Source organism: Centruroides vittatus, unplaced genomic scaffold, assembly GCF_030686945.1.
Source record: "Centruroides vittatus isolate TY-2023 unplaced genomic scaffold, ASM3068694v2 contig_914, whole genome shotgun sequence".
Taxonomy (NCBI): domain Eukaryota; kingdom Metazoa; phylum Arthropoda; class Arachnida; order Scorpiones; family Buthidae; genus Centruroides; species Centruroides vittatus.
In genome coordinates, this window is record NW_027122603.1 from 1,056,842 (window position 1) to 1,079,363 (window position 22,522).

The following is a 22,522-nucleotide window of genomic DNA, read 5'->3' on the forward strand; positions in this document are numbered from 1 at the left end:
AACTTCAGAATATGACTCTATTCTACTTGATATTTACTGTATAAACTATTTAGTATTGCATTCTCAAAGGATTTCATTTTAAGCTAATAAAAATTTATTCTGCCATTTATTACTAATCACTTCAACTAGTAATTCTATATTAATGTTATACACAACATGAATATGTGTTGCAATACTATTATATCATCAATATGCAATCTTCAAATAATTTCAGACAAAACTTTTTATGTACTAACAGAATCTTTTAAATGTACTTTGAACTGGTAATTTACAATAATAATTAAATTTTCAATTATTATTAATACTACTAGAAATTCCCTTGCCAAGCATGATGGACTACTTTCTATGAGAAAGTAGAGATTGAGGAATTGAGAAGCGTATAGATTTCAAGAAATTCAAGAAGAATAGCTAATGTTTCTACAAATTAAGTAGCCATCAAAATATAGTTAATGTGCAATAATACATTTTAAATAACAGGTTTGTCAGATTGTTACTTCTGATTGGATAATAGAATGCTGTGTGGTCACTAAAAAATTTTTGTTTTTTAATTGTTGTAGAAGCAACATGATGTGGCCATCTTTTTTTAAAGTTTAAATTTAATGAAGTAAGTTTAAAATAAACCATTTGACAAAATATTGAAAAATGCAACTTAAAGGAAATTTTGTCTTCAAGCATGAACTAAATGAGGTCACTGACATCACTGCAATGTAAATGCAATCATTGATCCAAAATTGATAAAATGTTTATTCTATAGCTAATATTTCCATAAAATAAGTATCCTATACTCTCTGTCAGAACATAAAACAAATATAACCAAAATTTCATCTGGACAGAACAAAAATTGCAGGAGTTATAAGAAATTCACACACAGTGAGACAACAGCTTTTAATATTATTAAATATATGTTAATCCTATCAATTATATTTTAAATATATGCAGGTGTAAGTCTGAAACAACTCAAATATTTTATCTTTGAACAGACTTATTACACAACATAACAAAAAGAAAAACAAAGCATTTACATTTAGTATGTTTGGAAAATTTTTCAAGTATGATTTAGGTCACTTGTTAAAAACAATGTATAAAATAATCTCCAACACTAAAAATTTTAAATGCTGCATGAAATTGTATTTTGACTGTATACAGCTACAACAGTCAAAAAAAAGAATTTTGTATAAAGGATCAGACCAATTTTCTCAATAACAAGAAATATGTTTGATAACTTATCTGAGAATTTTAATCTTCAAGATTTAATCCTCAGATAAGTTACCAAACATATCTCTTCAGATAATCCATTAAAAAAATTTAATACTAATAAATTTGCATCAAACATACGTTTTTTACTTTTTGACATTTTTATAAAGTAAAAATACTGTCCTGAAAAGATTTAATGTAAAGAACCATACTATTTTTAGACATACAGACTAAGGCTAAAATAGTATGGTAGTATGGTTAATAATTTTAATTATATTCAATGAAAACTGAATTCTGTGTACAGTAAAACTCCAATTATCCAGACTGATTATCTGGATCAACCGCCAACTTTGTTAAAAAATAAATAAGCATATATGTACTGTATATGCATGAAAGTTTTTTTCAAAATGTAGAAACTAAACTATTGATATATTCATTTGTAACTACATTTTCATATTTAATATTTTATTATTTGCATGTTAATTATGTACACGTGCACATAATGGAAAGTTTGGATAGAAAAGAAAAAAATTTTTTAAAGCAAAAACCCTATTATCCAGATGTTCCACATATCGGATAGCCCATGTTGCAATTAATTTGGAAAATTGGAGTTTTACTGTCTATATTATTATTGTCATTATGAAATATTTTAACATGTAGTTGAACAAATCATTTTTAATTCCTTCCTTTAATATTTTGCTAATAATTGAATTTTAATAAATTTTAAGTAGAAACATTTTCACTAGAATCACAAGAATAAAATTGCCTTTTCTCAGATTTTATTATTAGTTTTTAAATGTTTACAAATTTGTAATGAAAAATCTAGTAAGAAATAACATTCATATTTTCTATCTATATTTAATAATGTATAAAAAAAATACTTTTTTATATAAATTATTCTTACTTTAACTTATTAAAAGTCATTTATCAACAAACAATTGCATTTTAAAATGCTTTTGACATTACTGTGAACATAATACTACACAAATGTATAACCATTACATACTCAGAAAATATTGACCTGATATGTAAAATTATTAAATATAAAGCAAAATTTTATTGTTGTTTTTATGTATTTGTAATCACAAAAAATCAATATAGTGGATTCCTTTTTATCATTTAATCTAAATTACTGTAAAAGCATTTCTCATCCTTATTTGAAACCAATTCAATTAATTTTATCCACATATAAATTACTATAAATTATTGAATATTAAAATTTCTAACTCATTTCATATTTATACAGATTTCATTTCATAAAATTTCATTTAGATATTTTTGATTAAATAAAATAAAAAATAATAATTTATATTTAATTTAAAATAAGCAAACATATTGTTAATTTTAAAACTATATCCAAGACAATTCAATTTAAAAATTTTGAATAACTTTATTTTACAAAGAATTTTTTATTTTTATAAAGATTAAAAATCCAGGATGTAAATATATATTTTTAAAAATACAATATTGAAGACTAAATGCAAAAACAAACTTTTTGAAGTCTTCTAAATGAAGCCTATAAAGGATGATTATGTTAATGGTGACTGTGCTCCAGTGATTTTGAATGGACATTTAAGACTTCAAAAATTGTTTTTGTATTTAGTGTTTGATATTGTACTTTTAAAATAATAAGATATTTAAAATGAAAATACATTAATTTGTATCTTGTATTAATTCATATCAGGGATGACCAACTTACATTATCATGTGATCAACTTTATGAGACAAAAATATCAATAAGCTCCTACCATATTTTTATTTTTTTGTAAAGTTTATTAATCCACTCTTATAAAATTATGTTGCAAAATAGTTAAACAGATTTATTTATTGCACAGTTATTGACATTCCAGGCTAACTTTGACTTTGTGAAAGAGACTAAAACAAATTAAACAGCAGCATTTATCTTCCACTATAACAAAAGTATGTTTAAAATTATTTCCACTCATTATACAAATTATAAGTTTTACTACTCTTGGGACACTCATTTTGCAAATGACTAAAATTGTTTAGAGGAAAGTAAAATAATTTCTGAATTAACAGCATAACTTAGTTATGGCTATTGATACAAAGAACATTCCAATGCATCAATACACTGTGCTACAGTTAGAAACAAAGATGAGCACACATTACTTCATAGAGCATAATGTTACCAACCCATAACAAATGACTAAGATTTCTCTTTGGAAAACATAATATTCTTATATTGCTATTGAAATCACAAATGCTTTCAATATTTTAACAAACATATTATTGACGATTGAACAAAAGTGATGCTGCAATCAGCCACTTGACTGTGATCAACTTTTTGGCCATACCTGATCTACATTCTTTACTTCTACTAATATATAATTATTTAACTCATATTAAATTTATATATTATTACAACTTTGATTTGAAACAAAGAATCTTACTCTCACAGCTTCAAGAAATTCTGTTTCAGAATCTATTCTAATCTAAAAAAATAAAAAATCATATTATTAAAATTAAACTATACTTATTCTTTACAGGAATATAATAAATTTATAAAGTAAGAAATAAAAGACAGTAAAGATTAAGCTTTAATAATGGCATTCAATTAAATAATTGAAAAATATATTTACAGTAATAATAAAAAGTAATCACCCTATCATTTTCTTCATCCACATAACTTATTGATACTTGAGAATCTGGATTAAGACCACATTTTCTTAGAACCTTTACATAATAAACAAAACAATACAATATTACAATTATTAAAGTAGTTTTGCATAATAAAATTCATAATGTATTCAAATTATTATTGAAGTATTTATAAATATATACAATACAATGGATATTATATATATATATATATAATACAGCTGTGCATTGCATATATTCATATCTGTGAATGTATTATGAATATCTCAATTTTAAAAAATTTTATGTTTAGTATTCTAGCAAACTATTTCATTTATGGTAAATATTATACTGCCTTTCATTATTGAATGAGAACTATTTATGCAATCAATAATTTATTCCATTGAAATGAAAGTGATTGGGAAGATCAAAAATTTGTTTACATAAAAAGTTTTTAATGCTGCTACTACTGTTCACTATTCACTACTATTAAGATAATAAAGAAAAATAACTTTAACAAGTGTTTTTATTTTTATAGAAATGTTATTGCTTCCTTGAAAGCCATCATCAAAAGTCAAAAATACTCCTTTAAAAATAAAAAAAACTTTCATTTGCCTTCCATAAAGTTGAAATATTCTGACTTCATATAATAAATATTTATAAATTATTATATATCTTATTAATAAAAGTTTACTGTTGAAAATGTTATGAAATAAATTTATAAAACTTTGAAATAAAAATACCTCAAAATCAAAAATATAAAGATTTTACTTTTAATACATTATACCAGACTTTGCCAATTAATAGTAAGTTATGATTGATTTTTATGAGTCAAAACTACTAATGATCTACCATCAAATTTATATTATTTTATTAGAGTTTGTTAACCCACTCTTACAAAATTATGCTGTAAAACAGTTATATTTATTTACTGTGTAGTAATTGATATTCCAGGACCTCTTTTAGTTAAAGATACTAAAGCATAAACTAAACAGCAGCATTTATTATTTAATAACAACAAAATTTTATTTTCCTTCATCGCATTTACAGTTCATAAGTTTTGCTTTTCTTTGGCACACATACTGGTAAGTACAATTGTTTAGGGTACAACAAAACTACTACTAAAATAATAACATAAACTAGATACAAACATTGACACAAAGAGCACATTCCACTTTCTTGTGCTTTGTTTCTCATGCAGTCTCATATAGCATAGTGCTAACAACCCATAGTGATAGTTAAAAAAATTTTATGGTGGAAAAATGGAATTATATATTCCCATAGAAATTATAAATGTTTCTCATGTTTAAACACATCATATTATCCATGATTAACCAAAAATAATGTTGTGACTGGTAAATCATGATCAACTTGTTGGCTATGCCTATTTTATACAATAAATTATGAAAATGAACAGCGTTAAAAAAATCAACAACAAAAATGAAATTAATTAAGAAATAAATAGTTGTTGTATATTCCATTATATCAAACAAAATAAAGTACAGTTAAACCTTGATTTACAAAATTAATTTATTCCTAAAAGTTGTTTGGAAACTGATTTGTTCTCAAACCAAAACAACTCTAGTAGGCTTTGCAAGTACAGCAAGTCACTTGCTGCCAGGCCTTATCAATAAGACCTAAGCAATGGAAGATATTGAAGTGATTCTTCCAAAAGTCGTGGATAGTTAACTCTGTGTCAGAGGTAAGCTCAAAACACCTTTAAAAAAGTGCTTTGGTGTAATACTTTTTAAAAGTAGAAATGACAGGTTGATCCATCAGCTGAATCAGTGGAGTTGTATCAGGAGGCAGAAACTTCATGGTAAAGTTGAACTCTTCCAGTAACTCGGCTTCCATTCCTGAGGGGTGGGCAAGAGCATTGTCCATCAAAAGCATGCACTTAGTGGCAAGTTATCTTCATTAAGATATTTCCTCACACTAGGAGCATAAACTTCATAGCCATATTACAGGAAAAACTGTCTGGTCACACAGGCCTTACTGTTAGCCCTCCACATGACAGACAATTTGCTTTTCATAACATTATTTCTTTTAAAAACATGACAGTTCTCTGAATGATAAATAAGCAATGGTTTCACCTTAAAATTGCCACTAGCCACTTAAAACTGCCACAAAGCAAGAATTAGTCTGTCCTTCATTAGCTTGTGTCCAGGCCAAACCTTTTCCACCTGGGTTAAGTATGTTCTATTTGGCATTTTTTTCCAAGTTCATCACAATTAAACACTTGCTGGGAGGATAAAACCCTTGACAGTGACATATGTACCAAATTCTTTCACAAACTTTTCTTCATCTTTTTTGTTTGTGCTTGTGACCACTCCATGCTGAACCATGCTGTGTATGACACTTTGCTTCTTAAACTTTTCAAGCCAGCCTCAACTACCCTTAAACACATCAGTCTCAGAACTTAAACCTGAGCAAAGTTTGGTGCAAAAGCTTTGCTTTCTCACAAATAAGTCTCTGAAATACAGTCACTGACCAACTATATTTTGTTGATTCAAATCAAGAACTTTTTCAATTCTTCTAAGATCTGCAATCTTTGCTTGGTGATCATAGCAACTCCTTTTCAACATTAGCACCCTTTATTGCTTCCTTGTTATTGAGAATAGTACAGATTGATGATTTACTTAAGTTGAATTGCAAAGCCAGATCTGAGATGCAAATGCCATTTTCATGCTTTCATACGATTTCTTTCTTCATTTCTATTATTTTCACTCTTCCTTTTCACCTCAATGCTTTCACTAGTTTTCTTAGGTCCCATGACAGCTCATGGAATAAAAAGAAAACAGAAGAAATAATGCACAATGCAAGAAAAATTGTGAAAGTCAAAGAACAGTTTGCTGTAAGTGATACTGTGCTGCTAACTTCACAGATTAGACACACAGAGATGGACAACTATAAGAAAATCACATGACTAAAGATATGCAGTTCACTATTGGCTGAAGCATGGTGTGACAATAATCATACAATTTACATTTTCCATTTAATGCGAATGACATAATTAGTTTTGATTTCAATTTACTTTAATGTAAGATTTCCTTTGACTCTAGCACTGTGGTTTATGATTTAATTTAAAATAAAAAATAGAATTAAATGAATAATTTATGGAAACAATAATTTGCTATTGTTCACTTTTCCTGAAAATTCAGAAAAGTAATTAATAATATTTTTGTAAGATGATTAAATTTTTTTCTGACTTACAGATACCCATGTTTTTCTAAAAGATGTTCATTAACAGGCCTCGCATTTAATTAATACTGTTAAATATAATGCCAAACATTGATTATGTACTAATGAGAAATAATAATATATTTTTGTTATTTAATTTGAATTAGCACTTTTAAATATGAATTATTGGATGTCATTTTTATAGTTGATAGTGATGCACTTGGGTACTATATGTCCTCTACACCTCAGCAGAAAGACCAGCTTATGCCACAGCTTTTGCAGATTCAACATAGAAAAGAACATCTGATTTCTGGTACTCATCTTGTTAAGTAACTTAAATAAAAGATTGGATGTCACACCAACAATTTTACTGACCAAGAGAAAAATTCATAAAAAAGGCATTAAAGAACAATTAAAGAAAACGTTTTTATTATCCTGCGAGCACTTTCAACAGGATAATAAAAATGTCAAAAGTTGAAAGCATTCACAGGATAATAAAAACATTTCTTTAATTGCTCTTTAATGCCTTTTTTGTGAATTTTTCTCTTGGTCAGTAAAATTGTGGTGTGACATTCAATCTTTTATTTATTATTGTTAATTGTCTACTTGGACTTTACTTATTAATAGGACTTTATTATATAAAGTCCTATTACTAAGTAAAGTCCAAGTAGACAATTAACAATAATATTAGAATTTAAGGACAGTAAGGCTTTTACAATTACTTTTATTCAAGTTACTTAACAAAATGAGTACCAGAAATCAGATGTTCCTTACTATGTTGAATCTGCAAAAGCTGTGGCATAAGCTGCATACCCAGCTGGTCTTTCTGCTGAGTTGTAGATGTAGAGACCATAATATAGTACGCAAGTGCATCACCATCAACTATAAGGCTTTTCCTTAGTGTCTACAAGGTGCTTTGAAATGTACGGATGTCATTTATATTATTCAAATATCAATTAACATGATTTTTTATTAATTTGATTTAAATTGAATTATGATGTGTATCAAAAACCAGTAGTAGTATCTTACTCTTATGCACATTGAAATCTAATTTAAACAACATCATTGATGGTTTGTGTTGTGACGTCTAATGACATGAGGCAAATCTCAACACTACTACTGAATTGGTAGTCATTTTGTTGATTGGTCAGGCCATTGACTTTCTTTAACATAGGAAGTATAGGAAGTTGACCATTGCTGGTTGACTCTGCCAAACAGCTTGTTTGGAAACTGAGTTATTATACATAAATAAACCAAAGCAAATATGGCATGCAAAATTTTGTTCATAACCCGAGGTTTGACTGTAGTTCCTTTAATTGTAAATCATTAAAAACAAACAAAAATAAATACATGTATATAAAACAAAACTTTACAAAACAATCAAAAACTAAACATGCTTGGTTATGATTTTATATGTATTATGATTTTTAATGATTGTATTATGATTGTATTATGATTTTTAATTAGTTTATCATCATTTACTTTGGTTTAATTTTTAAACTATTTTTTAAATCTTATTAAATATTTTTATTTATTTTATTTATACAGAATATGTTTAATACATAAAATCAGTTATACTCTTAATCTAATTTTGCCCAACATTATGTTGGGTAAAATTAGATTAAGAGTATAACTGATATAATGTTGATAAGATTGATATAATGTTGATAATGTTGTATAAGAGTATAATGTTGATATTTAAAATTTAAAAAAAAAAAATCAATTATGGAGAAATTCAAAGTGTTTCATAAAGATTTCTTTATTCTCTGACTTCCTTAACAGAGTAGTACAACAGTTTGTCATTTTATACACAAGTTTAAATTTAAATACTAAAGAAGATGGACCTAAATTTAAAATAAAGAACATTTGAATAATTAGTTTAGCTACAAAACCACATCTGATAGTTGTTTGCTTATTATTAGTTTATCTTAGTTTAAATTTGAATATTTGGAACATTTATATATTTTTAAACAATTTTAAAATGCAATTCACTAACATAGAAAAACTAATATATATGTATTTTGATTTTGAAAAATTAAAAAAAAAAAGCAGCAAGAAATTTATAAAAAAAAACTTACATGATTTGAAGAAAGAATCAAATGTCATAAATAAATGACACAAATATTTAAAAGAAAACAAAATTTCAAAGTTTACAGTGTAAAGAACAATAATGTTTATCACAAGAAATACATTGACAAAAAATTTCACTATAAAGGAAATATGATAGAAACATTATCACATTTGTATCTTTATAGACAAAAATTAATTGTAAAAGGAAGTGGCTAATAGTAAAAATGCATCAAACATGCGTAACAAATAAAAATTGTGAAATAACCGTTAGCTTAGTTTTTTGCTTTAAACTTTGTACTTGTTTTATTTACAAATTAGTCAGAAAGACTATTGAATAATTTATGCTGGAAATTTTCAAAATAAGATATAGCCAGTATAAATTCCAAAACAATATATATTTATATATAAAAAAATTTTAATTTTAATTAAAATTTTATTGGCAAAACTTATAACACAAATATCATGTTGAATTGTCTAATTCTTTTATTTTGCTTCAAGTCAACTATCCTAACCAAAATTTGATCAATTTGAGGAAAAAAAACTGATTTTTCTCAAAATAATTGAAATTGAACAAGTCACATTTTGGCACTTAGCCCTTCATATGTAAAAAAACTTAACTGAGAATATAAGAGTGTTGCATAAACTAACATCAAAATATTTTGTAATGTATGGAAATTCTATAGACCAGTCGGTTGCCAACATTTAGAGTAACAAATTCCAAACACATTATAAGAATTACGGAAACTCACGGAAACTCGATACATAACTGAATAAAATAAACAGCATACCATGAATAACTCAATAATAACTCAGCAATAAATTTTAATAGACCAAAAACATTTTTGACCTACTCACCTTTCTACAAGATGAAAAGAGACAAAAAGACAAACTAATGGGAATGAAGATAATTTGGATTATAATTAGTTGTACTAACTTCTCACGAAGAAAAAGGAACAATTAAAAACTCCTTGTCCATGTTTTAGAACATCTCCAAACAGTTTTCATTTTTTAAACAAGTTTAAAAAATCCAGTAACAAGTTGCATAACTTTCCTGGCAAAAAAAAAACAAAAAACTTGTTTTTAAACATTAATACCTAATACATTAACACAAAGTTAAAATTGTATGTGGACCATCTGTTATAAAATGTTATTAAAAATAACTTTTATATTATTAAGTATTATAAAAAGGCAAAAAAGACTTAATTTTGAGGGTAGAGACGAGTTTCTACAAACATTGTAAATATTCTCATTTAATAGAAAAACTTTTAATAAAGATTACTCCACAATCTATGTATAATCAAGAAATTTCAAGAATATTTCTTGTTATAGTTATGTAGTGCATACTATATGCACCTAGTAGTGAAGGGAAAAAAAGCAAATATTTCTTGATTATTGTAATTAATTTATTGATTATTCTTCAATTTCTTGAACAAGACTTCTTGAAATAAAAGTAAGATTAATGATCCACATTTAATAATAAAAAATTTGTATTTAATTGTTTGTTCTCTTTGATACTAATTTCCTTTTTCTAATTATTACTATTCTGAAATTCAAACTAGTAACTTAAATCTGTGTTTTCTCCATAACTTGTTCTTCAGCCAACAGTTCTTACTGGTAATTTGTAATAACTAGCTAAATAAAAAAGCATAGAAAAATGTTTTCAGTTAAAATCATATATTAACCTTGTTTTTTAAGGCATCACTAAAATATTCATTTTGATGCTTTCAAAATAAATTTAATTCCAAAAATCAAAAGAAATCAATACTAGAATACATTTATTCTAAAGAAGAAAAAATGCAAATATTGATATTAACAATAATATACAGTATATACATATTGTTCTTAATATCAATATCAAAAATTTCATTTAAAAAAATTGTAAAGGTTTTTAAAATTATAATTAATATATATACAGTATATTATAATTTTAAAAACCTTTACAATCTTTTTAAATAAAATTTTTCTAAATCTTAAAAATAAAATAAAAGTTTAAACAGACATATAATAATTTACCTCTACCTCAAACTAGCTTAAAAACATTCAATCAAATTTTAAGTTGATAAATATTAAAAATTTCTCTCCCAAAAACAAAACACTGAATATTATATATGTAAATAATCTAACACTAAAAGTACAATTATGTAAAGTTCTTTTTAAAGATTTTAAACTTCCAAAATTAGAATCCAAGTTCTTTAACCTTTGCTTTACCATTTAAAATAAGACAATTCCTGTATTTGTTTTCTTATTTACAATTAAATCTTCTATTGTATCAACTTACAAACTTTTATTGTTTGGGGTTTGGGTATAATCAACCTAAAGCCATCCAATTTCACCAACTGGTATTCTATGCAATGAGGGGGAAAAAAAATAGCATTTGTAAAGTGATGGTTTTTTCTTATATTAATATTTCTTTCATTTTCTTACAAGAATTTAAGAATTATATCATGCTTCAAATTTTTTTCTTCTCTATTCTAATAGTTTCAATTGCATAAATTCCAGTGTTAGTGCAATCTTGTAATTTTTTTTTTCTGAATCAAATGAACAGACAATTTTTTGATTAAATTCTATAGTCTTTAGGTTTAAGATACAGTATTAACAAATTTATAGAATGCAGATTCATGCTCAAGATGTTTTTTCCTCCTTTTTTTCCTGTTTCTCTTCTTCATAAAAAGTCAGTTTCATGTTTTTCTTATCTTTGAAAATCTTATTTAAAAATTCTACTCAGTATTTTTTCAAAATAAACATCTTTTAGATATCTACCTTAATAAAATGCACACACTAAATAATTAAATAAAAGATTACTAATATGCAGTTCGAATAATTTTAATTAATTATAAAGAATATTCAAACTAGATGTTTTCTATACTTTCATCTTGCCAAAAGACTAGAATCTTGCCAACTGCACAAGAACCATTTATTTAAGATTCATTCAAATGTCAAAACACAATGAATCTTAAGTGAATAGTTCTAATGAAGTTGTAAGTCTTTTAACAAAATGAAAGTTTAGAAAACTTATAGTTTAGACATTCTTCACAATTAATTAATTAAAAGTTCATTAACTATTTAGAAGAATCAAATACTTTTGTAATTTGTTATTACATTGATTCATAACTATTATCAGTAAGAATTAACATTCTTCTTCTAGAAAATAAAAAATATAGGAATGACCTGCTTAATATCAGTAAGGGACCGTCCATAAATTACGTAAGGTATTTTGGGGTGGGTGGGGGGTCAAAGATTTCTTACGATTTCTTACTCAGCGGTAGGGGCTAATAGATCTCGTCTCACGTAATATTCTTATTTTTATTTTTTGATCTCGTTGAGTGGTGGAGTTTTCAATTTGGCTTCAATTTGGCGGTTTCTATTAAGAACGCTCGTTGTACTAACGCCATCTCGTGGGACGTGATATAATAATAATGCTAGCAGACTCATGCTCTACACATTTTTTATCAGGGGAGAGAGGCTGTGTGGTGGTTTCTCTCTCTTGTTATTATTAGAATAAATGAACCACTCCTGTGGGTGTATAACACTAAGAATACGTAAACCAAAATACACAATACAAAGTAAACATAAAATTAGTATTCGGCTTTTAGTGAAAACTAAAATGTAAAACTAGAAATTAGAAATTATAGCCTTTTCTTCCATATATTTTGAACATAATAAGGCTGCTATGTGAGAGGGATGTGAATTTAGTCCAGTCTGTGTCCTTTGCAGCTGACTTAGCCTCAAAGTCGGCTTTTTCATTTCCTAGTATGCCGGTATGGCCAGGAACAAATATAAAAGTTATCTTATTTACAAGCTTTTTAATATGATGCTGGACATATGTGATTTTATTGCTATTGCAATTGGGATTTAATAGAGCTTTTAGGACAGACTGAGAATCACTGTAAATGTTGATAGACAGAGTTTTGTTTGGTAGTGAAGTGGCCCACTGAACAGCTTGGTAGTCAGCATCTTCAGCTTGATAGATAGAGGTATGTGTGGGGTATCCGTATCTTCTAACATATTTTGGGTAAAATATGTCAGTTTGGAGAAAGATACAGATACTTGAGCCGACATGAAGGGGGCTTTTGGACCTATCTGTGTAGATATTAATGTCTGCATCCTTGTCTGTATCCATGGAGGAAGCAGATGACACCAAATGTATCCTGGTGATAACCTTGTTTACGAGGTGATGATCAGAGATAGTAGGGTAATTGCAATGTGGTAGCATATGAACAGCAGTAGATAGGAGTAGAGACCGTTGTTGAGCCTTTGATGTTTGTAGTTCTGATATAGTAGGTTAGAACCTACTAACAATACAATACATAGTGGCAAAGGAATGAGCTCTGCTAGTATCAGAGAGGCATTAGTAAAAACAGTTCTGCAGCACTTTGAAATTCTGATGGCAAGCTGTCTTTGAAAAGAGAGTAATTTACTTGCTACTGAGTTTTTACTAGTTACATGACTCCAGATAGAGGCCGCGTAAAGTAGCATTGATTGTATTGCCCCATTATATAGAGCAAGCAAGTTTTACAAGCTTTATGATTTAGTCCCAGGTGCACCTATCACATTTTAGCAGTGTGTAGTTTATTTTCTTGGCCTTAGCCAAGATGTAATCAATATGGTAACAAATGTGGTTTCTCTCTATTCTCTCTTGTTTTATTTGTAAGACGTTTCTGTTTACACGTGCAAAGTTTTTTCCATTCTTTTGTGAAAATTAAAATTAATATAAAAATGAATATTATGACGTTGATTAATGATGATAATAATAAAAAGATTGTTAATAATTAAAAAATTAAGTTCTTAAAATAAATTGTTCATTCGAATTCATTAAATTTTTTTATTTTCAAATTTGTTCACATAAAATCTTTTATAAATAATAGTACATATCAATTAAATAGTTAATAATTATATATTTTGGACCTAAGGTTTTTAGGGTTTCATAAAAAAAAAACTTTTTGTTAAAACCTTTCTATAAAATCATGCCTAAATATTACGTAAGATAGGGAAGGGAAGGAGGGATCAAAAAAAATATTACAGTTTCTTACATGGGTGGGTGGGGGTCTAGAATGGCTGAAATCGCCCTTACGTAATTTATGGACGGTCCTAAAAATCAGATATAATGCAAGAAAATTTTAATCACAACCTTTTTACATTATTCTAAATAGAAAAAATTATAATGCATTGAAAATTGCATCCAAAACCCTCAACCAATTTCCAAAAACCTCACCAAAACACAAAATAACTATAAGTAAGAAACAAGAAAAACTATTACAAAATAACTATAACTAACAAACTCATACTAGGAGGAAAAATACTTAAAACACAACTTCCTGATCATGAAACAATTAATGTCAGTATTTCATACAAAGCAATTTTTCTTTTGATATGCACAATCTACATTATATTTATGATAGGACACAGCAAACAACACACAGTAATAGAAATTTGTGAGAAAAAACAGACAAAATTTTATAATATAAAAAGGAATAAAATTGCAACATTTTTAAAAAATGACACCTGTAAATTATAGAATTTATTGTTTACTATTAGTGATGTCACAAAATCAAGTTTATGGTTTCTTAAAAGAGCTGTTGGTATGATATAACACATGATACCTCTCAGTACCAGTTATATTTAAGAAACACATTTCCTTTGTTCAATATTCTGACAACTACTTATGTTTAATTAATGCAATACTTGGTTGGAGAGAGCTCTGATTTCTGTTTTATCTTCTGACACTATAGTCTACTCTGATAGTGTCAAATATGGTACTTCTGACAGGTTTATATTAAGTGCAGAAGTATTGTGCGTATTCTTGTCTAAGAAGCTAAAATCTTTTTTTGACACTCTGGATGCTTCAAAACATGTTCTGACATACTCTGACCAATTATATTCAGAATACAACTCAAGACTTTCCCACATTGTTTTGTTAAAGATGTATTAAAATTTTGTGATGCAAAAAATAAGATATGAAAACTATCAGTAAATAAAATTACTTTACTGGAGTACTAATTAAAAACTTCCCAAGCATTTAGATATTTCTTATCATTCCTAGAGAGTTAAAATCAAAAAACTAATTCAAACTTGAGAAAAAGAGCTCAATTTTAACATTATAAGTTAATCATTCAATTTCAAAATGTTTCAATAATAAATGAAGTGTTTAGAATGTGATAACCGACAGCGAATGGTAAACGAGGATTAACAAACACACTTTGTTAATTTACAAAAAACTATACTTTTATTCGCTACACTACAGGGTTCTTTTACACTGGATCCCAACGTGTAGGCGGTGAAATTACAAAGTCCAGAATACATAAACTAAAACTACTAATATTACAAGGGGTCCTTATCTATCTTAAACCTATTTACAGACTATAAGAATGGAAGAAAGAGAGAATATAGGTACAGAAAAAAGGGAAAGGTGGAAATACCCGGGATTTTTGCTCTGAGTGCTCCGTGACGCTGGGCGGGGTTACTGATGCCTCTTATCATCTGTTTCGATAGGTACCTCTCGTTCACTGTGTCGATAATCCACTCAAATCTGTCCAATAAGATTGGCAGTTCATCAGGAAGTTCTTTGTCTACTTTAACACTAGATCTTCTCCGTCTCGACCTCACTCGTCGAGCTTCAACCTCTCTCCTATGTAGTTCCAACTTACAACCCGTGCTCCACGACCTTTCTTTCTTCTTTTCCTCCCCTCTCTGTTTTTTATTACCTTATTTTTAACAACGCTGTTTTTCATCAGAGGCATCACTCCCCATCAGGTGGTAAAACAATTAGATAGTAAAGTGATTAAGAAGGAAGTCTTTTTTTGTCAACAGGAAAGGAAGAGAAACAAACGAAATCTTAAACCTAACTTAAATTTATAAATTTATAAAATACAAAATATACATTAATATGGCCAACAGCCACAAGAATATCTTCTAATGTTTGAGGATTTTTTAATTAATATTTCATAAATCAAGATTTATTGAAATATTATTGATACAAATATTTATAAAGATCAATGTCACATGAGATTTTACAGTTCAAAATACTAAAAATAATCTAAAGTTTCAAATGTTATGAAAAAGTATATTGGACTGCAAAAACTGTAGATCTATAAATTCCTGTTGGTTTTCTATACACTGCCAGTGTATAGAAAACCAACAGCAATCACAACATACATTCCAATACGATCATGTGATCCCTTTTCTTATAAAATAGCATCTTTCAGAGCATTAGTCATGAGAGCATACACACATTCTTCCACCGCACAGGCGTTAACACAGGAAATAAAAAACATAGAAAAGATAGCAAGGGAGTTTGGGTACACCCACATATACATAAGTTATGTGAAAGCTACAAACATAAGCAGATTATAATGTCTGTTCCAGAAGGACATAATAAGGAGAATGGAGATGACAAGATGATAGTCCCCATCACATATAACCTGATTTTGAAATCAATATATACAGACATTGCCAGGAAATGGGAGATCAAAGTAGTGTACAGGAGATGTCAGACCATTTATAGCCTACTAAGGTATGGAAAAGACCGTCCGAAGTAGCATACATTACCAGGCATCCCCATAAAGGATGACAGATTTGATAGAGAAATGGTTTATGTGGGTGCAACCAAAAAGTCTTTAGACATACGATTGAAGGAGCATAAGTCGGACATATGATGCAATAAATGTACAACAGCCCTTTTGACTTATGTGACAGACCCTGACATCACAGCCGAATTTGACAGAGCACGTATTGTTCTCACCACCCCACATCAAGATCACCTCAAGATATTAGAAGCAATGAAAATATTTAAAGCAGAGTGCAGATCCACAAGCATTAATTATAAGGAAAAAATGACACTTTCTACAGCGTGGCAATTCCTAATGGGCGATAACATTTAAATTTATTTTATTTTTATTTTATTTATTTATTTATTCATGTTTATAAACATTTGAATTATAAACAGTTTGCATTTTGAATCTTATAACGGTTTACGATGTTTGATTAAGTTTTGGAGTGCAGGCGCATTAGGAATACAAAATTGAACACCTTCTGAAGAACTTCAAAAGTTTAAGAACTAGCTTTCAATGGTTTTTTGAGTGAATGCCTGAAGAAGAGTCCAGGAGGGGCGTCGAAAACGTTTGCACTTTAGAAATTTTGCTCCGATTAATTTATTTCAATTAAGAATATTTATATATACAGTCCGTTTCAAAATTATATACACACCCAACGTTTTCAATAACAAAAACATTAACAATAGTAATGTATTTATTACATTAGTATGTTGTTTACAACATCAATTTAAACATTTTCTGAAATTTTTAGAGCTATCTGACAATTACAAAAAAAATTATCACAGATTTTCAATTTTTGATTGTTTCAAAAGTATAAACACAGGTGCATAAAATTAGTATGATAATTTTTTTTATTAATTATTGGTTTAATTAGTTGTTACCAGAGGATAGGATCATCTCATTATTACAAACGTGGTACCAATTTTAAACAGTTTTTTGTGATTTAAAACAATGTGTCATGGAAAAATATTAACAGAGTTAAAAATACGTGAAATTTACCAACTAAAAGGAGCAGGACAATCTCTAAGACAAATTTCAGCAGCTGTAAATCAATCTACAAGTGCTATGAGAAATGTGTTAACTCAGGATGAAAATTATGGCAGAAATAAGCTATGTGGAACGCCTAAACTATTTACACCTAGAAATGAAAGAAAGCTATTTTGGCTACTGACAGTCAACAAGCTGTCTGTCAGAGAATCAGCATCAACATTGCCAACTGCAGTTTCACAAGCAACTGTATAAAGTTGTATGCATAATCATAAAAATGCCAAATTTACAAAAATAGCTGCCAAATCAAAATTAACACAATTGCACAAAACAGCTAGATTAAAGTGGGTCAAAGACAAGATGACATGGAAAGAACAGTAGAAACAAACAGTTGTTTCAGATAAAAAAATAAATTGGAATTTGGATGGACCTGACAGTTATAGTCACTACTGGCATGATTTGAGGATAACGAAGAAGTCAAAATGAGCAGACAGCAAGATGGGGGCTCTTTGATGGTGTGGGCAGGATTTGGATGGGGGTAAAACAGACATTGTATTTATAGAAGGTAGAATAAATTCAGAAAAGTATCAAGAACTATTGTATCAAAATTTAATATCTTTTGGATCACTTATTGGGTGAGAAAATTGGCAATTCCAACAGGATAATGCTGCCATTCATGTATCAAAGTCAACTAAAAATTGGTTTGCTGAAAAAAATTAATGTAATTGATTGGCCATCATGGAGCCCTGATATGAACCCGATAGAAAATGTTTGGAGCATTATGAGTCATCTTGTTTATAGCCAAAACATACAATACAATACTGTAAATACACTTAAATTAGCTATCATGGATTATTGGAAAAATATTAAACAAGAACAGCTTCAAAAACTAATAAAATGTATGCCTGACAGATTATTTGAATTAATTAAATCAAATGGTGGACCTATAAAATATTGAAACATCACAAATAATTTTTTATGGACCTGTGTTTATACTTGGGAAACAATCAAAAATTGAAAATCTGTGATTTTTTTGTTTTTTGTCAGATAGCTCTAAAAATTTCAGAAAATGTTTAAATTGATGTTGTAAACAACATACTAATGTAATAAATACATTACTATTGTTAATGTTTTTGTTATTGAAAAAAGTTGTGTGTGTTTATAATTTTGAAAATGGACTATATAATCAATAAACTAGCAGTGGAGACCTAAAGCCACAATGAGAAAAATAGTTTTGAATTGTGCTACAGCTTGTTTTTCTTTAACTACCAGTGGCATATTGTATTGCTTGTAAACAAAGCAACCTTGGAACTATTTTCATCTGCTTTTGTAGATGATATCAAGATATTTTCTTCAATTGCTTCAAGGATTATTTTATCAGCCTTCTGCAATATAATGTTTTCAAATTTTTTATGACTCCCATATCCATTGGTTGTATCAAAGATGTGGTATTAGCAAGAACATTTTTCTAACACACTACATGAAGATGAGCAGCAGAATTTTCCAAGAGTAACAGAACTGTTTACATGAATTATAAAGTCCCAAGGATTAATTTACTTTCAAATAATGATGACCATCCTTATTAAATGTCTATTAGAAAATGGTATGGATGGAAAGGATGTCAGATTACTTACCAATTTATACTGGGGACAGAGCTGCAATAAGATTGGCAAAGAATTTTCACAAAGCTTCCCAATTCAAAAAGGAGTTGTGTGCTGTCTCCAATTTTGTTCAATCTTTATACAGAAAGATTTTCAGTCAGGTGAAAGATCTAAAAGGAGTAAACATAGGGAGCAGAAATTTCAATAATCTTAGGTATGCTGATGACACTGTACTATTAGCAGAAAATGAAGGGGATCTAATGATGGTGATAGAGAAAATTTCACAATTGAGCAATCAATTTGGGCTAACATTGAACTGCAAAAAGACCAAAACTAAGGTCATTTCCAATGAGAAAGAAACTCCAAAAGTTAATATTAAAATCGGAGACAATGAACTGGAGCGGATCAAAAGTTATGTCTATCTGGGACATATCATTACAGATGATGGAAGGAATGATAAGGAAATTGGAAGAAGGATTGGAATTGCAAAGACTGCATTTACAAACATGAAACAAGTGTTCACTTCAAGGGAGATTAGTATACAAACAAGAGTTAGGTTGGCAAAATGTTATGTTTGGTCAACCCTGCTTCATGAAGCAGAGAGTTGGACAACGAATACAAATAATGAAAAGAAATTAAAGGCATTTGAAATGTGGATGATTCAAAGAATGCTGAGAGTTTCTTGGAAGGCAAGAAGAACAAATGAACATATTCTGGCAATTGCAAATCAGAAAAGAACCTTACTAGAAGTAGTAAGGAAAAGAAAAGTGAGCATGTACTGCGACACCAAAGCCTACAAAACTATTACTAGAGGGAATGATTGAAGGGCAAAGAGGTAGGGGTAGGCCAAGAATGAACTGGTTCAACAACATCAGGAATTGGACATACTTAACGTATGAAGAGTGCTCAAGAGAAGCACAAGATAGATCATGGTGGCGTGAAATGGTTGTCAAGATAGATCATGGTGGTATGTCCTGTCCTCCTGACAGGAGAAGACACCTAAAGAAGAATAATGACCATACAAATAATTTTGGGTCAGTTAAAGTCTTTATCCTTTTTTAAGATTCCAACCACGTGGTCGTTGACGTTGGATCCTCAAAGAAAAGGTTGGCATCAAATGTATAGTGTATTTGTGTTTTTTTAATATCATATCATTGATTTTTAACTAAGAACTGTTTGTATCTTCATGTTGTAAATCATCTGTATCTGGTTGAAATCTTAAAAAAGGATAAAGACTTTAAACTGACCCAAAATTATTTGTATGGTCATTATTATTTGTTCTTGACTTTTTCTGCAGTTTTGAATTCCAATTTATAAGCCATTTCAGAAATTCAAAGTCATCCATGCATTTGGTATATTACTCAACTGGTAAACAGTCCATTCTAAGACCTTTAAAGTACTGAGGCTTAGCATGCATTCAATGACTAATATCTGCCATTTAACACTTCCTGATATAATGCAGCAGCACAGTACAGTAACGTAATCCATTGCTTTTTTTGAGCCCAACAGGTCTTCACGTTTATAACTCAGGAACTGTTATCTGCATTGGAAATTTGATCAGGACTAAATTTCTGCAGCAATTCAGGCAACTTACATGTTAGTTTATTTCCATTCTTCAGCACTCAGTGCCAGCACTGTTTTTTCATCACACGCTTTTTAAAATTTTATTTTGCGTCTGGGTTTCCATTGCGATAATCACCTATCCGTAACATCGAAATTCACGCGATCCATCTTTGTAGCTAACTCTTCTAATTTTGTTTTTAACATTGGCCCAATAACACATACTCCTCTTTGCCACACGTGCATCCAGATAAAGCAGCAAGATGTCCTAAATAAGCAAAGTAAATTTGTCTTATGCCTTTCGTCTGTCTTTCAATATACGTCCCAATAAAAATCAGTCCCAATTAACCAGAACGTACCATATTTACTTTGTTTGTTTATTTAAATAAAAACGCGACTTTTTCATATCAGCATATGCTGCGACATAGCAGCATATGCTCATAACAAAAACTTTATCAGAGAAACAGGATTAACATACAAATTCCAAATAAAATTCAAGTGGCTAGTAAATGTCCAATAGCATAATGCCACCTTTAAAAAATGCTTTAAAAAGTACGACACTCATCTTCAACAAGTACGTGCTTTTGACAGTACTGTGAATATTAATCGGTATCTCGACGTCCTTACAGTACAATTTCTTCTGTTTGCCAAGAACGAATGTTAAGTTTGAAGAGACATTATTCCAATGAGAATAGAATCCTTCAGCAAACTCTTACTATAAATCAACCTTCATGAAACCACATCATTATATAATATTATAATTCTATACGCTCAAAAAAACTTTCATTATTGATAAGTGTAGTTAAAGTTCACACTTTTAATCAATTCTTTTTTTCCTGTGATGTTAACGACGCAAATGTACGGGCGCGATAGAGCTTATACGAAATTTCGCGTATAATAAAAAATCTAAAAATAAATAAAGAATTTATGTAGCATAACTGTGACTTGTCACATCTGGAAACATTAATCAACACGTTAAATATAACTGATTTCATAATAATAATATTATATAATTTAACTACTCCAATAGATTTTACATACCTCTAACTTAAGATTTCTCCAATTAGTTGAAGCTGTATCAGGAAAAGGTAAATTATAAACGGTTGATTTAGGTTTGAACGTAATAGTCAATTCACCGACATTATTTTCTTCGCGACGACTATCTCTTTCGATAATATCAGCAGAAATTTTCATCTTTGCAGTAATTAACAAACTGTTTATCAGACCGTTTATCATTCAAACATTAAAACAATTTCCAGCATTTAATTAAAATATAACAAATATAAACGTTATATCACTACTGCTTTGAAACTTCGTAAAACAAACAGGCGCATTACAGTTTCGTAGATTTCTTCCGCATTCAAAATATAGTTCCGTATTTTTCGGTAATTTTAAACTTTTTAAAAGACTCGCGATGTTATCGTTATGTAGCGATTAATTAATTTAACGTATCTATATTAATCTGTTAAATTTATCAAATGAAAATATATCTTGTGAGGATTGTTATTGCATTATCACATGCGACTGTTTACATCTTAGCTAATTACGTCATCCCTGTCATATTCCATGATGTCATGTAATTATAATTTTAAATGTCGAATCTTTAAACTTTTATATGTTTTAAATTATATAAAAATATTATCTTTCGTTTAGTTTGTTCATATATTGAAATAATCTTTTTAAAATTTAAGTATTATTAGGTTAGAAAATACAAAAATTGTTTTTCCACGTGCCGGATGTATGGGTACTCCTATTGATCCTAACCTGAAAAATATTGTTTTG

General features: G+C 28.6%; 1 protein-coding gene across 3 annotated transcripts in view; it reads right to left on the reverse strand.

The window, feature by feature from the left end:
* Positions 1–22,193, reverse strand: part of LOC136984347 (next to BRCA1 gene 1 protein-like) — a 70,533-nt gene extending 48,340 nt beyond the window's left edge. Inside the window, exons 1-3 of one of the 3 annotated variants that reach the window (XM_067281294.1) lie at positions 21,782–22,193; positions 3,817–3,888; positions 3,606–3,647 (exon numbers count right to left, since the gene is read on the reverse strand). In XM_067281294.1, the coding sequence (XP_067137395.1) occupies positions 3,606–3,647; positions 3,817–3,888; positions 21,782–21,976 (309 nt within the window). In that variant the 5' untranslated portion in view covers positions 21,977–22,193. The remainder of the gene's footprint in view (positions 1–3,605; positions 3,648–3,816; positions 3,889–21,781) is intronic. The other 2 variants (XM_067281295.1, XM_067281293.1) reach the window with 2 other exon arrangements.
* Between the last annotated feature and the right edge of the window lie 329 nt (positions 22,194–22,522).